Source organism: Rhamphochromis sp. 'chilingali', assembly GCF_963969265.1.
Source record: "Rhamphochromis sp. 'chilingali' genome assembly, chromosome: 1".
NCBI classification, from domain to species: Eukaryota; Metazoa; Chordata; class Actinopteri; order Cichliformes; family Cichlidae; genus Rhamphochromis; species Rhamphochromis sp. 'chilingali'.
Genome location: NC_137929.1, coordinates 42,271,094 through 42,287,711, shown reverse-complemented (window position 1 = coordinate 42,287,711; position 16,618 = coordinate 42,271,094). Strand labels below are relative to the sequence as shown.

At 40.9% G+C, this 16,618-nt stretch overlaps 1 protein-coding gene across 1 annotated transcript; it reads left to right on the top strand.

Moving 5' to 3' along the window:
• The first annotated feature begins 1,134 nt into the window (after positions 1–1,134).
• On the top strand, positions 1,135–16,383 carry rab39bb (RAB39B, member RAS oncogene family b). The gene is made up of 4 exons (XM_080876608.1): positions 1,135–1,596; positions 5,028–5,309; positions 11,670–11,850; positions 12,763–16,383. The coding sequence occupies exons 2-4, from the start codon at positions 5,095–5,097 to the stop codon at positions 13,006–13,008; spliced, it is 642 nt and encodes a 213-aa protein (XP_080732734.1). The 5' UTR covers positions 1,135–1,596; positions 5,028–5,094; the 3' UTR covers positions 13,009–16,383.
• The last annotated feature ends 235 nt before the right edge of the window (positions 16,384–16,618 follow it).

Sequence of the window (16,618 nt, the reverse complement as noted above, 5' to 3'; positions counted from 1 at the left end):
CACGAGGACTCCCGTCTTCACTATCCCACATCAGCTCTGTGACATTTCAGTCAGACCTCTATCACATTTTCCCTTTTGTTTTCTGTGCCCACATTTAAAAAGCACCTGACCCACGCAGCACAATCACTCTTTAAATCAGCTGCTGTGGCTCAGCAGGTCGCCTGCTAACTCGAAGCTCCATGGTTTGAGCCTCAACTCCTCTAGTCTACACGCCGAAGTATCGTTGGACAAAATACTGAATGTCCATTGGAGTGTAAGTGTGTGAGGGTTAGGTGAAAGTGCTTAAGCACAGATTTAAAAAAGTAATACAGAGAACATTTCATGTGAATGAGTTACATTGTGGATTCTCTGAGTGATATCTGACTTTATAACAGGTTTATTTTTATTGTTTGTTTATTATTTATTTATGTCCCCACAGCAGAAGCATGAGTAACACACACACACACACACACACACACACACACACACACACACACACACACACACACACACACACACACACACACCGAGAGAGAGGGCGTTCTATTTGTTATTGCTTAAAACTACAACTCCCAGGTGCTGGAGCTTCTCACAGGCTGTTCCGTGACTGCGCAGTGGCACATAGACAGCGCAGTGAGTGTGCAGCTTCCATCTGGTGGCAATATTCTTCAATAAACAAATAAATTATTAATAATAATAATGAAAATACTCACAGTATTGTTTGTTTTTCCTCATCCATAAGTCATATTTTCAGTTAGTTTCCTCACAATTACGATCTAACAACCAAACATTTTGACTTTTTGGTCAAAATGTTGTTAGAGAAACTAACTTCTGTAAGTTTTTTCAATATTCAGGGTTTTTTTTTTTTTTTGGTCTTTAAACTGTGCAAATAAAATTAGTCTTTGTGTGTTTTATTATCCGTTACTTTGATGACGTCAGCAGACTGTTACAGTACATAAATCCAGTTTTCCCTACATATAAGTAGGATGCTCTCTTACAGAGGCATAATGCAGCTTCTGGGCGTTAATATTATGATACATGGAGGTTTACTGTTATGTGCCCTCCCCTCTAAAAGCCGTGCCGCCTCCCGGTGTTGCGCCTCTGCGCGCTCCTTTACGGTAGTGGTACTGATGCGGGATGAGTCAGGCTATATGATGCTGCTGCCATTTCATCAGCAGCGAAAGCCTCCAAACCCCGAGCAAACACAGAAACGATACCGCGGGATTTCCCTCTCACAGCCTCGTAGACATCCTCTCAGCTCGGAGGCTCGAAACAGAGTACAGAGGCCTGCTCGCAGTTTATTCGCGGCTCCGAGCGAAAGCGCAAGATCCCTTTTTTCTGGTCGCACCTGCACTTGGATGCGTTTTTCTCCTTTCAGCACTCAATCGGGCCTGACATTAAGGAGGAAGTCAGCCCTGAGTCCTCAGGGGCCTGCCGCTCACCAGCCTCTGTGATCCAGCTTCCACACAAACATCGAGGTTTCGCCGCTTTTGGGTTGTTTTTGCGGCTCCCTGAGCATCGATCCCCCGGACTAGCCTGTATCATGGAGCCCTCAGCAGCCTGAACAGCGTGACAAGAGCGACCATTCTGTCCCGAAGCACTCCACTGCTGCTCCAAGTAGGCTGTTTTCCTCTACTGTTTTATCTCCGTGTCTTTGTGGTGTCGCGATAAAAGCGATGGCTGATTAAACCGAAATGACTATTTCCAGGCCTTTAGATTGCTTTGCATGGATGTGATTGAAATTCATAATAGCAAGAAAAGTCGCCTTTGGAAGAAACATCGTTGTCTGTTGTTTGATAAACAACATCAAATCGATGATAAGTCGTGATTTTGCGCACAAACTCACCTCAAACACGGATAAATTTACGCAAATAAATAAATGAAGCAATGGGATCAATAACAACCCCCACCCCCCTACGCATGTAATCATGTCAGTCTGAACCGCAGCCATCTGTAAATGCTGGATATGTGAAACCCTGCGTGTCGTGTCGAACCCACGAGCTGCCCATCCCGGCGCGAGAGCCCATCATGCTGCTATTCAGCAGGGATTCAGCCTCTAATGTTTGCATACCTCCCGAGCTACGCAACCTGACTCCACAGAGACGCGCATGGGGTGATGGGAGGCCGCGTGCTCGCCTGATGGCCTGGTCGGGAACAGCTGTATTGTGAGGATCTGTAGGAGGCAGGGCTGCTGTACAGAGAGCAGCATAGCTTATGTTATCAAATCCCTTAAGTCACATATTTCAGGAGACGTTTTGCCTCTTAAAAGAGAAAACACAGAGCTGAATGGACTAAATAAACATAGTTCAGGATTGAATTACTATTTCAGTTTACATTTTTCTGCAAACCCTTAATGATCTGATATATTTAATGTCGTATACCATGTGCAGAATATGCATGAGTAAATATATACCTGTTCAACTGGCACATTAACAAGAATATCTAACCAGCAGCAGCTCAGTGCATTCAAGCATGTAGACGTGGTCAAGACAACCGGCCGAAGGTCAGACTGAGCATCAGAAAGAGAAAGAAAGGGGATTTAAGCGACTTTGAACATGGTGGTGTTGCTCGTGCCTGATGTTTGAGTATTTCAGAAACTGCTGGGATTTTCCCACACAGCCATCTTTAGGGTTTACAGAGCAGCGGCAGTTGTCTGCGTGAAAATGCCTTGTTGGTCAGAGGAGAATGATCAGAATGCTCAAATAACCACACGTTGCGAGCAGAAAAGCTTCTCTGAATGGTCTACAGCAGCAGAAGACCACATTGGATGTCACTCCTTGCAGCTAAGAGCAGAAAACTTAGGCTGAAATTCACACAGTCACACAAACAACAGACGACAGGGACAATAGAAGATTGAAAAGATGTTCTCTGCTTTGTGTCTTCATTTTTATGCTTTGACATTCAAATAATAAGGTCAGAATTTGGTGCAGACAACATGAAAGTATGGATCCATCACAGCTTGGATCACCAGTTTTGGATGATGGTGATGTAATGGTGTGCTGGATGTTTTCTTGACACCCTTTGGTCCTGTCATGGTCCTGGGCCATGTTGGCCCAGTGTTCTTAGTTTTCTTGTATGTTTGTATTTTGTTCCTTATTTAGGCCATGTTTTCTGAGTTGCCCTGTTGTGTTGTTCCCTAAGTGTTTTCCCTTCATGGCTTTTACCCCCTGTGTGCCCCTCTGTGTATCTGTGAGCCCTCGTCTCTCCTTATGTTTTATTCCATGTTTCCCCTGCCCATTATGTCCAAGTTCTCCCCGTGCTCTCTCTCCCCCCCCTGTGTGCCCTGTGTATTTATGAGCCCTCGTCTCCCTTTGTGGTTGTTTCATGTTTCCCCAGCCCGTTATGGCTGTGTTTTCCCCGTGCTCTCTCTCCTCCTGTCTGAACCTCTGTGCACTTCCTGTTTACTTTGTGACTCTCACGCCTGTACATGTCATGTTCAGTTCACCCCGCCCTGTCTCGTTATGATTATCAGTGTCACCTGTGTTCCCCGTGTGTTCCCACTTTCCTCGTTAACCCTCTGTGTATTTCTGTCTGCGTCTCCCTCTGTTCGGCGTGACGTCGGCCCTCATGCTGTGTGGATCTCCCTGTGTGTCTCTCTGTGAGTTTTCCAAGTTCCCAGTTTAGATTAGTTTGTATGTTTTTTCCCTGCCAGCAAATAAAGCTGAGTTTTGAGTTCACCTCCCTGAGTCTGTGAGTCCTGCACTTTGGGTCCAACTCCTGCCTGCCGCACAGCAATTCATGACAGGTCCCTTTAGTAGTCAGATTGTTACATTAATATATTTATTATATTATTTTAAGACATGCTTTAACATGTCACCACCTGTTTAGAGTGGTATTTGTTATTGTGTAGCAATCAGAATCGAATTTGGATCGAAGAATTATTTTGTATGAGAAGTGGCATGGAGCAAAGAGCAGATAATTACATTTGAAAGGTAGAGGAGTCAAAATAAAGTCACACGAACTATTGGAAACATTGGGCACATTTCAAAACTCTATCTATAACTGAAGAACTTAAATGTAGTTAGTTACCTGTGACTGGTTTAATTATAGCTGCAAGAAAAATCAGTCCAATCAAAGCAGTTGGTTATATTTGTAATTATATCCCCCCCCCTCTGAAAAAAGCAGGCTTTGATTAAATCAACAGTTGATGCCATCAAGTGACTAAAGAAGCGTAAGAGGATTCCTCCTTATACCCTGTGGTGTTAATCATATCACACAGGCATGTGAGCAAATTACCAGTCGAAGGTAGCGACAATAGCTAACAATATCAACAGTATTGATATTGTTAGCTTATGTTTCTATTTGTTTATTCCTGCTCTGTCCACTCTGCTGTTTCTCATCTAATCTTATCTTATGTGCTCATTGCCTCTCACTCAGTGCTGCAGAAATGAGCCCTAAAGCCCAGAAACATGTTTCTGGGCCTGCAATCTTAAAACAGATGTTTACAATCCTCTTGAGTTTGTTCATATTAACTGTGGAAAGTGAAAAATACCAGGTTATAATATAAAAAGTCTACAAATGAACAATTAAAAAAAACACCACTGGACGTCCATTTACATCATATGTGGCCACAGAAGTAAAAGTAAAAGTCATCTTACTTCCTGCGCTTGGATTAAGGCTTCAAAAATTATAGCTGTGTGAGTTTGTGAAGATAATCCTGCAGAATGAGACTTGTAAATATCGCAACCTTTTATTAATTTTAGTGATTATTTCTTGTGATTATCCCCAAAAATCCCATTGACTTTTCATCAAGGGAGCCCGGGTATTTCTAAGTATCCAGGCTGGTCTGCAAAAACCCTCCAAAACTCATTATTTTGTCACCCTGTGGGAGCTTGGACATTGCAGCTCAAAGAACAGGAAGTGAAGGGTCAGATGGTAGCATTTGGTTTGCAAAGAAACAACCACGCTTAAACCAAGAAGAACAGTAAGATGTGCACTTAAACAAACAATCTAATGTTGTTTGTTGATTCCTCTCTTCCCTCGCCTCCTCCCTCCCTCCCTCTCTCTCTCCCTCCCTCTGTCTCTCTCTCATGTTTGTGCACCAACAGCTCGTACCACAGCAAGTAGACCAACACTTACAAGCGCACCGGGGAGAGCTGCAGACCAAGCTAAGTCATGGAGGCAATATGGCTCTATCAGTTCCGGCTGATCGTCATCGGGGACTCCACGGTGGGAAAGTCATGTCTGATCCGGCGGTTCACGGAGGGTCGCTTCGCCCAAGTGTCCGACCCGACCGTCGGGGTGGACTTCTTCTCCCGCCTGGTGGAGATCGAGCCGGGCAAGAGGATCAAGCTGCAGATCTGGGACACCGCTGGTCAGGAGCGCTTCAGGTAAGTGTGTGTCTGGAGCTTTACAACGAGTCTGCGTTTAATGTGGTGTTATTTCCTTTACATCTTTATGGAAATATTATTTAAATTTACTGGAGGTGACGCATGGTAATTTAAGAATATTTGTTTAGCAGGAGAGGATGCGTTTATATGCAGCAGAAATAGTGACATGTGTGCAGGGTGTGTCAGGAGCTATCAGTGTTGTGGTTTGTGTCGTTTTGGGTAATTAAGAACCATGTAAGCGCTCAGAACTAGACAAACACAGCCTGGACGTCTCAGAACGTGAACCAGCAATAATTTGCACAAAGAAAGCTGGCATTCAAATGAGCTCCAGGGTCATGTGCTCAGAGAAAACAACCAGAGCGTTTGTTTCTAAAAAGAAAACAGTTGCAGGTGTTGCTAAAACCTGATAGTCGTCATTTTGGTGCTCCAGGCGACTCTGAAGTGAAGTGAACTGCCTTTACAGAGAAAAAAAGCTCTCAGTTTTTTTTCAGATGGTGTGTTTACATGGTCATAGTCAGATTACACAAACCTATGGTGTGTAATATGGTGTAATAAAGGTGTAATAAAGGAGAAAGAACAAAGAGTAGTTTAGTAGTTAACACAGGTCCCACAGTGCTGCAAACTACTTCCAGAGGTGCAATCACATACAGAAATGCAAATAGTGGCTGTTGTTGTCGTGTCCCAGTATCCCCTCCTTAGTTCCCAATCCCTGTTGTGGTCATTTTTTTCCAGAAAAACACATTTGTCGATTTCTTTTTTACATTCCCGCACGTCCAATAGTTTCGACAATCCCCTTCCAGGAAATTGCTGACAACAGCGAGGCTGCTGTTGTTATTCTTTCACTGATAAGTTCAAAAACTGTGATGAGAAAATACCCAGAAATGCACAGGAGGAATCAACAGGACTGAACAGGTCAATCACAGTAGTTGCAGACTGCATAACTGTACTTTGCTGCGTATTTTCAGAGAGCATGCCAGTGTAGGGGTTTGCAGTTATGACCTAGATTTAACACCAAAGTATTAAACCTCTCTCAGACTGATTGAGATAGGGAAATTATTTTTAACTAATGAAAGAGTTAAACACACATTTTATTTAATGGGAGTCTTTGAAATGCCAAGTATGTCATGTAAAATGTACATGTAAAAATATGTAACTGACTAGGAAGCCAGCGTTTAATATGCATCCTGCGATTAAAGCTGAGATTTTCATGCTGAATGTCCCGACACAAGCCCAAAGTGAACCAGGGAGCTTTTGGTTATTAAGTCAATTTGTAAACAAGTATGCACTTATTTATTTTATTTAAGGAATCAAGCGATCAGCAAGTCTGTTGTAGCTGAAATGCGATGACCAATTTAAATTTTTATTTCAATCATTTCAATTTACTCATTTTATTAAAATCTTTATATTTTTAAGTGTTTTTATTTCTCATGCACACTCTGAAGTTTTCTAGTGTTCATTTGAACTGTCACATCATCTTTCAAATGTCTGTGTGCCAAGCTAATTGATCAAAATGCTGATTTAATATGTTAGATTAAAGATGTTTCTCCATCAGAACAGAACCTAGAGTACATGAAGGGTAAAAAAGGGTAACGCATAGCTATAATAATGTATGCCTCATAGCGGGAAAGCACTTTCACACATGCACGCACACACACAGCACAGCTCATCATCCTAACAGAAGAGGACCGGTCTCACCTGTCACCATGATGAAAATCTCTATAGCAACCGCAGCAAGTCCCTCCGAGAACGAAGGATGTCTCAGACCTTTTTCAGCCCGAACACCACGAGGCCTTTTCCTAGAAATAAATCTGTGATACAGTGACTTTTCTTAGAAGCACTTCACACAGATAAGTAGCACTTCACTTCTCAGATGATTTCCTTTGAATTTATGTATCATGAAATCATTTTTTAGTTTCGTATGCTAGCAATCAGATTTTCTCTAATATAATATAATATAATATAATATAATATAATATAATATAATATAATATAATATAATATAATATAATATAATAAAAAACAGTAAGCCATTCTCTGACAGGTTTATGAAAGTGTGTTTGGTGAGAAAAAAGAACAGCATTTGAGAATATGGACAATTTTGACTTTGTGTTATTGGTTTTTGGATGAGAGCTGTGATGTCCGTGACACAACCTAGTTGATTATCTTTCAACTTAGGATATTGAAAAACTTTAAAGTCGTGGAGGAGCTGGCAGCAGTGCACTCAGTGAAAGAGACAACAACAGGAAGTGATTTGTTAATGGGGCTAAGTCCAGGCTTAGATAGGCTTGGGCTGCAATAGGATAACTGGCAGGTGTTATGATCAATATGTCTATAAATCTGGGAAAAATGTCCAACAATTTGAGTTGGGTGCAAGATAAAGTGATTAACAACTGAATACGGCACTGAATAAAAGATAGTTTGTTACACTTTTGATGGGGGAGGAGACTGAACATGGTGACATAGGCTGCCACACAGCTGTCAGGTGGCTCAGCCTGAGCAAAGAGTGTGGAAACTGAGAGCAGAATTTCAAGAGTTTGTTGAGAAGAAGAAAGTCAAAGACATCCTAGAGCTCAAATGCAGAATGGAAAGACTAAAGACCTAAAAACCATATTTGCATTTGAAATGCTCATGACGAGGTTGTAGCTTCTTCAAAGCTAGTTGGAGAACAGCATTTTTATTCACATGCCAACAGTGAAGATGCTTCATGTTCTCCTTGAAGAAGTTTTATAAATTGAGATATAGATCCTCTCTCAGTGATGTTTTCCCACAAGGATCCAACTCAGATATTGAACCTGACTTTAATGCACTTGTTGAAGCCTGTCAATTGGTAGACCCACAAAACCCCTATACAGGAAGTTGATTTCGGCGCTCTGATAAAGAAAAGTCTTGATCCCGGATCCTGTGAGTCTTTCCCAGTAGATAATGCAGGGTTCTTCAGCTGATGTGGATGAAGGGACTCGTCCAGCCTGACTGCCTTGAACAAGCAGGTGTCTTCCCTGCTTGTCCTGGTATGAAAAAACTCAAGTAGCCTTGCAGGTCAAATTTATCAGGAATTTCCTTTGAGTCTTGGCAAAGGATAAGCACACAAAAAAGAGAATAATCAGATTACATGAATTCTACTTATTGAAGTAACTCACTCTAAGCTAATGTTCATGTTGTTCCTATCTTTGGAACAGAGGTTGGTGGTGAGATGGACACTTCCAGCACTGAAGATGTGCTTAGTGCTCTGTTAATGGTAATAATCAGGAATGCAGGATTCCTTGATAAGTCCCACATCTTCACAGAGGAAACCTTGAAAGTCTTGAGAATCTGCAATCCACTTGGAAAATGATTAAAGTCCAAATCCTTCACAGAATTATAATCCAACATGGCAAAGATGATGATGAGCAGAAATAAAGCCAAATCCAAGTCCGATCTGTAAGTCCAGTCCACCATAGCGCTTCTGCTGGAATTTCCAACGGTGAACTTCTGGAACTGCTCATCTCGCAGGGCGCCAGAGACGGACCCAGAACGCCTCCTGGCATCCCAGTTTATTCTTTGTCAAGTGCCCACTCACTCCACTTCTCTCTATAATAACTAGTCAACCAATCAGGTGTTTACATAAGATTCACTGATCTTCAGCCCCACCTTATCACTCACTCTTTATCTCTCTCTTTAAGTATGGAAAATGTCATTACATTGGAACAAGTCACCCACATGAGCCCACATGCATACTGTACTTACTAAAGGTGTATTAATCAGCTGGTAATATTAATTTTATAGCACTGTGTATCTGCCAACATTTATAAAATCAGTAGGTACAAAGAGGCTTGAGGCTGAAAACTATGAACAGAGGAGATGGACAGATGAACTGTTTCCTTTGTTTTTCCCCTATAATTGTTGGTAATAACAGAAATAGAGGACATTATCAGCCTAATAATTTATCTACATGCAGCAAACAAGAATTTAATCATAAATTTATTCATTTGTCACTTGTTTGTCTGGTTATCAGTGGCACAGACTGCACCCAGATAATCCTTCAGTTATTACACTATGGTTGACTAAAGTAGCTGTTTTAGGAAAATATTTAAAAGCCACTATTTTGGGAACTTGTGACGCAGCAGTCCTTGCTTGTTTTAATCCACCACACAGTCCTCTGTTCACTTCTTCTCCACCAGCGATGCAGATCTCTTAGTCATTGTTGTTTCATCTGCGTGGTTCTTGCTTCTAAAAATACATATAAACTATGTGTGTGTCCGATCAAATGAATCACTCTCCGGCTCAGGTTTTTCTGCTATCCACTCCTCCTCTCTTACTGTCTCCTCTCTGTCAGCAACTCCTCCCTTCTTCCTCTTTCAAGACACGTCTCTCTTTCCGTCTCCAGCTTAAGCCTCTAATTGTCCTTCCAGTTATATTTATATTCGCATGCAGTCTGTGAGGAAGAGAGAGAGACGTCATGAGGCAGTCGATGTGTCCCTGCGTGCATGCAGGTTGTCGCATCTCGTCAAAATCTAGCAGCACTTTTCCTCCCTGTCAGATTGCGTAGAGGAGTTACAGTTATATAAACCACAAATCCAGTTTCCACTTGGTATTAAAATGATACCCTAATGACACCTCCATCTTCCTCTGCGTTCACACCTCCTTTCGTTAGGTTTATCTGTTTTATTACTAATATGGCTTATTTTTCTATTCATCCTGAACATATAATGGGTATGTTTATTTTTAAAATCAAGAGAAAAATGTATAAAGTGCAGGGTGTTTGTGATGTACAAGCTGCGTGTCTGGCTAACCAGCTTAACTGCTGCATCAAAGACTTAATGTTTTTTGAGGTAGACGAAAAATCGCTGCAGGAATAATTTGTAATTAATGTATTTCACACAGTAGTTCTGGATTTTTAGCAGTTCACTACAAATGTTTATACAATCCAAACTAAGGACAGTGTTACCCAAGATGAGTTATCCAATATGTCCTGTCTGTTATTAGTTTTTTTCTGTTGAAACTTTTTAATAAAAATAGTTTAACAATATATTAATACTTTAGTTGCTTACACAGACCCAGAGATTCCCCGACCGGCTGTGAGTAGTTGTTGGAGGTTGTTTTGCAGGTACAGTAGTGCAAAATTGGTATGTAGTGCTGCACCGAAATCCTCCTTGCAGCTGCTTTGGTCACCACCTGATTGCTGTGGTTGCCTGTAGTTTGCATGGAAGACTCTACTCACCATGCAGGGGAAACTGTGAAAAGTGTGCTGCAGTAAATTTGAAGGAAAAACTTTTATTTGAATGATGAATTTCTAAGTTTCACTACAGCTTGGGGAGTAAATGACGAGCGTCTGCAAACAAATTGGTACCTTCGAGCAAAACTACAGGCAACCATGTTAGCTAACAGGCGAGCCAGGATACAGCAGTCTTCTGTACCTACAAAGCTGTTTTAAAATAAATCTGCTGAAAACATTAAAATGTAATTTAGTGTTAAATAAATCCACGGAGCTAAAAGGTGCTTAAATAACTAACTTGCTACAGTTTCTAAATTTAGCCTCATTTATTAAAATTACAATCAGTGTTTAAAACAATTTGCTGAAACAGTGATGTTACACCCTCGGTCACAACTGGTGTTGAAGTGATTTCTGTACACAACAATGATCCTGACTCACAGTCTATTAAAAAATTACATATATTTTTTGCACTAAGAAAGTTAAATGCTGTTGAAACCAGATTTGATGTCTCCTCTCCATCATCAAGGCTTTGTGAATGTAATAAATGTAGTTATTAAGACTATTTCTCATTTTACTCTTAACTCATCTGCATCACACATGTGATCAAAATGGTTAGCAAGAGAAAACTTATCTGTTAAAGTGATTATAAATGGCTTGTTTGCATGCTAATGCTAGCTCTGTTTCCATGCAAAGCAGATTGTAACTGCTCTAAGAACTCCTGTCACTTTCCTGTCGAAGACCAGAGGTTTATCCACAATATGCAACTGTAAGCTGCTACTGACTACAATAGCTTGACTGCAAGCAGAGTTAATCCTGCTTCCAGAGATGATTACCAGCTTCGACCACAAGATCGCAGTGATTTTAGGATTGGATACAGTTGAATACAAGACTTATGAGAAAACACAGAGATGAAAATAGATTTTTACATTTTTATTTATTTGTAAATTTCGCTGGACAAGCAGAACTTGCTTTGCTTGACCAACAGAACTCGATTTATTTTCTTTGTGAACTTCATACATGTTCTTTGCAAACAGAAAGTATATCCACTGGCCACTGCTTTATCTGTTTAACTTCCTATAATCAAATTCTTGTGCGTTTATTATAGTTGGTGAAATAACTGCATGTAGTATTAATGTTAAATGCTTCCCTCTATTTTATGTCCTTTCCAGGTCTATTACCAGGGCTTACTACCGTAACTCTGTGGGTGGGCTTCTCCTCTTTGACATCACCAATCGCCGATCTTTCCAGAATGTCCATGACTGGCTGGAGGAGGCTCGTAGTCATGTCCAGCCACATAGCATCGTATTTCTATTGGTGGGCCACAAGTGTGATCTGGAGGCACAGCGGCAGGTGTGTACACTGTAAAGTAGATTAAAACTGGATCAAAACAAGCACTTTCGCCTGTTGTGAAAGGTTACGCACTATGCAATACAACAAAGTCACAGTTTTGAAAATAACTTTTTTGTTCACATTTATTTATTTGTTTTTGTTTGCACTTATTTTGTTCAGAGGCACAGTTTATTGTCTTGGGTCAGTAGGCAGACAGAAATAAAAATATATCCCCTCTGAAAATTAGACAGCATAACACCACATCTACATTAATATCCCACCATCGTGAGAGCAGGAATAAAATGAAATGAACGAGGAAATTATGCAACATTTCCCATATTAGCCACTTACCCCTATCTTGATCTGCCCACTTTCATAACTTTGTGTTAGAGGGCTCGTTTACCAGCTTTTCAGTTGCCATCATAAATTGGTCAATAATGCTTCAGCTTTATTTTGTAACAGGACTGAACAGTCATTATCTGTGAGTGTGGAATCAGGCCTATCAGCAGAATAACACACTTCAGAGTAACTGGAGACTCTGTGACCTTTGGAATGAAATAGATGTTACATGTAAAATTAAAAATTTAAACTGTTCTGTGCAATATGCAATATCAGTGCGCTCAAGTTCAAGGAGTGTTTTAGCCTCTTATTGGTTTGGGATTTTTAGTTGTGCTGGGTTAGCTTAGGGCATGTCACAATATGATGCATAATAATGTCTTGATGTGGAAATATGCAGCTGAAGTAGTCACTCAAATTTGACTTTGTGTGCGAATGGCAGTCCAATCCAATAAAAACCTACAGCTTGTCTTCTTAGTCCTTGCACTTCCTGATAAGACCATTTGTTGTTGAATTGCTGTCGTGGCACTCAAATGTGTTTTACAGCCACTACAGGAGATAGCGTCATTAACTCACTTAGCTCATTTGATCTTGTAGGTGACCCGCCAAGAAGCAGAGAAACTGGCTGGGGCGTATGGGATGCGCTATGTTGAGACGTCAGCCCGTGACGCCATCAATGTGGAACACGCCTTCACTGAGCTGACCAGAGACATCTTCGCCCTGGTTCGGTCTGGTGACATCACCATCCAGGAGGGCTGGGAGGGTGTGAAGAGTGGGTTTGTGCCCAATGTGGTTCACTCATCCGAGGAAGTGACCAAGAGTGACCGCCGCTGTCTCTGTTGATCTGGGAAGACTGAAGATAGGGGAGTGAAGTGGATCAGAGAGGGGTAGCTGACGGACTGAGGTGTCAGCCCTCTGACTGAAAACTGGTGGTAACCCTCGTTGTTCTTTCTTAGAAAAGACACAGAAAGGGATGTTTGGCATATTTTAACAAAAAGGCTGGTAGATCATGGAGAAGAACACCTTGAATGTGGGTGTAAGACTAAAAATGGTTGCGCCCATTAAAGATGCTCATTTGAGGGCTCCCTTTTCTTTTGTTTTGGGCTTCTTTCCTGAATAAACCTCCCTTGCAAAAGCCTTAGAAAGATGATCCATTTCATGTTTCTTCCTCCGTTTAAGTCTTCGGTCACCTCTCTGCTCCCTAGCCTTCTCCTCTCAATATGCAATTACACGATCGCACTGAAAGCTATCACTCCTACGTTAGTGTCCAACATCTTTTTCAGCATTTTCAGTGTAGTGTACTTAGATTCAACCTCATTGATTATTTGATTAGCATCTACAGTACTGTGCCAAAATCTTGAGTCAGCCTAATGTTTTAAATATTGTGTTTGGAAAATAGGAAATAGTTGCAATAATGTCCTAAAATGTGCAAATACACAATCCCAAGACTATCCCACTCTGCTTCAGTTATGTTAAGATCCGTGCTCTGGGGAGGCCAGTCCATGACTGATATTGCTCCACTGTGTACTTTTCTATCCGGGTATATTTGTACTGCATAGGAAGTGCTTTTGGGATCATTGTCATGCTGAAAATGCAGATGCTTTCCAGATGATATTGAGTGGTGGATCATAGCATCTATTTTGACAAAGTCTCCAACACCACTGGCTGGAATGCGCCCCAAACCATGGCAGAGCCTCCATCATGTTTTACTGATGGCTCTTGGCACTCACTGTTGTACTTCTCTACTGATGTCCTTTGCACATGTGAGAATTTGAACCAAAAATGTGAAATTTGGATTCAATGGTCAATAGTTCAGTGGCTTAACAACAACCCCCCCACCCCTGAAAGACCTTCAGAAAGGCTGGACAACTATTGCTCGAGACCACATAAAAAAATGACAAGAAAATCTGGCTCCATGAAAGCAAAACATAGAGAAATGAGAGGCTACTCAAGATTTCTGCACATTACTCTATCTCCACTTTCAACCATCAAAGCTCAATGGAGACGTCCTGGAGGTCCTAAATATATAAAACGTGATTTTGTTGCTATTTTATTTGACTTTGAAGCAGTTTAGGCCTCCTGTAAGCTCAGTGACATTGACTATATGGTTACATCCACTATCATTTTGCTAAACACCATACTGCACATCCAGTTTCTAATGGACTCCTCAAGCAAGAAAAGTCAACGTGTACAGCTGTGTAACCCAGGTGGATTCTTGTAAAAATTTTGTGCTGGTTTACCTTTCAATGAGACACTTTTTAAGGTGGATTAACAGGAGCAAAATGGAGCCAAACAGCACCTTAGTAACCAAGTTCGTCTTAAATGTGGTACCATTTGGGGCATTTGAAGAAGGAAAACAAGCGACCTAGGCAAAAGAAACAGATACATTGGAAAGAGATGCATTGAAGGGAAATGGACTCCACAAAAGAACCACATTACCCACAATGCAAGACGAGACAGACAGAACTGAAGCTTCTAATACAGGGGATACTATTTTTTTTTCTGAGCAAGTAGTATACAATTTTTTTAATGTGTGTGGGTAAGTGTATCATATCTAACTTTTGTTTTTAATTTAACACAAAGCTTCAAGTGGATGTCACTGCCATGATTACTTGAGTTATACTATTTATAAGATGGCCATGAGGGTAGATTTAAAACAAAGGGGAACATTTGAGATCTCAAATGACTATATTTCAAACAGTCTGAATTTGAATGTGGATATATAATCATTCAAATGTTGTTAAAATATGTTTATGTGTGACCTAGAGGTTTAAGAACGTGAAGTTTTAGCCACATTTAGCCCAATTTTACTATAATTTTAATCTTGATGCAAAATTCAGTATTTGTGGGTTACTTGAATGATTAAATCACAGCTGTCTGCTTTATGTTATATTTATTTTTGAGGGATACCTTTAGTAAATTTCTTTAAAAGGCTTAAATAATAAATAATTACATCATCATTAAGACCAGAGGTACAGCTACTTTGCCATGAATGGAAATACTGACCTAACTATAATAACAAATTTTTATTTCTGCACATTTTTGTACAACTTAAGCGAGAAATAAGATGTTAACGTTTTGCACAGAGACTAGCTTTCACCCTATTTTGACTGCTAAGCTAAGCTAACAGCTGCTAGCCTCATCGGTCCTTTGACTGAACATATTCTGCAAAAAAACCGATTGCTTTTAAAGTAATTTTACTCTTAAATTAATATTATTATTTTACACTATTAGTTTTTTTTTTTAAATACCAGACAACAAACAAAACAGTGAGTAGAGAAAATCAGCAGGTAACCTTTTTGCCATTTATATGACATGTTCTGCAGAAATCAGCACTGGACTAAATATAATACTCTGCTTACCCTGACCTACATACCCACACCAGTCACTTTGTTAGGTACACTTGTTCAGATACCCGTTAATGAAAATATTTAACCAGCCAATTGTGTTGCAAAAATGCAATGCATTTTAGGTGTGTAGACACGGTCAAGACAACCTGCTAAAGTATAAACTGAGTGTGTTAATAAAATAAAGATATCTGATCCCAACATAGGGTTGGAGTTACATGTTAGACTGCCTTTAGTGTGCACTATGAGAATGGGAGAGAAAGTTAATTTGACTTTGAACATGGCATAGTTGTTGCTGCCATGTAGACCATCTGATTATTTCTGTTGCTCTACTGAGTTTATAGAGATTGATGAGTGTGGCGGGGCGTGGCCTGCGGTGCCGTGCAGAGGAGGCGGACGCACCGCCACAATGAGAAAAAGAGAAAATATCCAGTGAGCTTGAGTGAAAATGCCTTGTTGAAGTCAGAGCTCAGAGGAAAATGGACAGACTGCTTCGAGCTCACAGGAATTCAACAGTAAACCACCCGGTACAACCAAAGGATGCAGAAGACCATCTCTAAATGATCAGTGTGGAGTACAGCAGCAGAAGACCACACTGGCTGCCATTTTTGTAGACTAAGAACAGTAAGATAAGGTTACAATCCACACAGGCAAAGTTAGATGATAGAAAATTCGAAAACTGCTACCTGGTCTGATGAGTCTTTATATCTTTTGTGAGATCCGTATGGTAGGGTCCCAATTTGCCATAAATGACAGGAAAGCATGGATCCACCCTGCCTTGTTTTAACGGTTCAGACTGGTCGTCGTGTAATGGTGTGGGGGATATTTTCTTAGAGTTGTACAATGAGATACAGAGCATCTCCTACTCAGTGCAAACATGCTGGGGGGGGGGGGGGGGGGGGGGGACACAGTTCTGCAGCGCTATATACATATGGATAGTATTAACAGAGGGAAGTAGTAGTAGGGGGGATGGAACACCACGGCCCACCTGAATACTGTTACTGACCACGACCATCTCTTTATGTCCCATCTTCTGATGGCTGCTTCCAACAGGATAACACACCATGTCACAAAGATCAGATCATCTCAAACTGGTTTCTTGAACA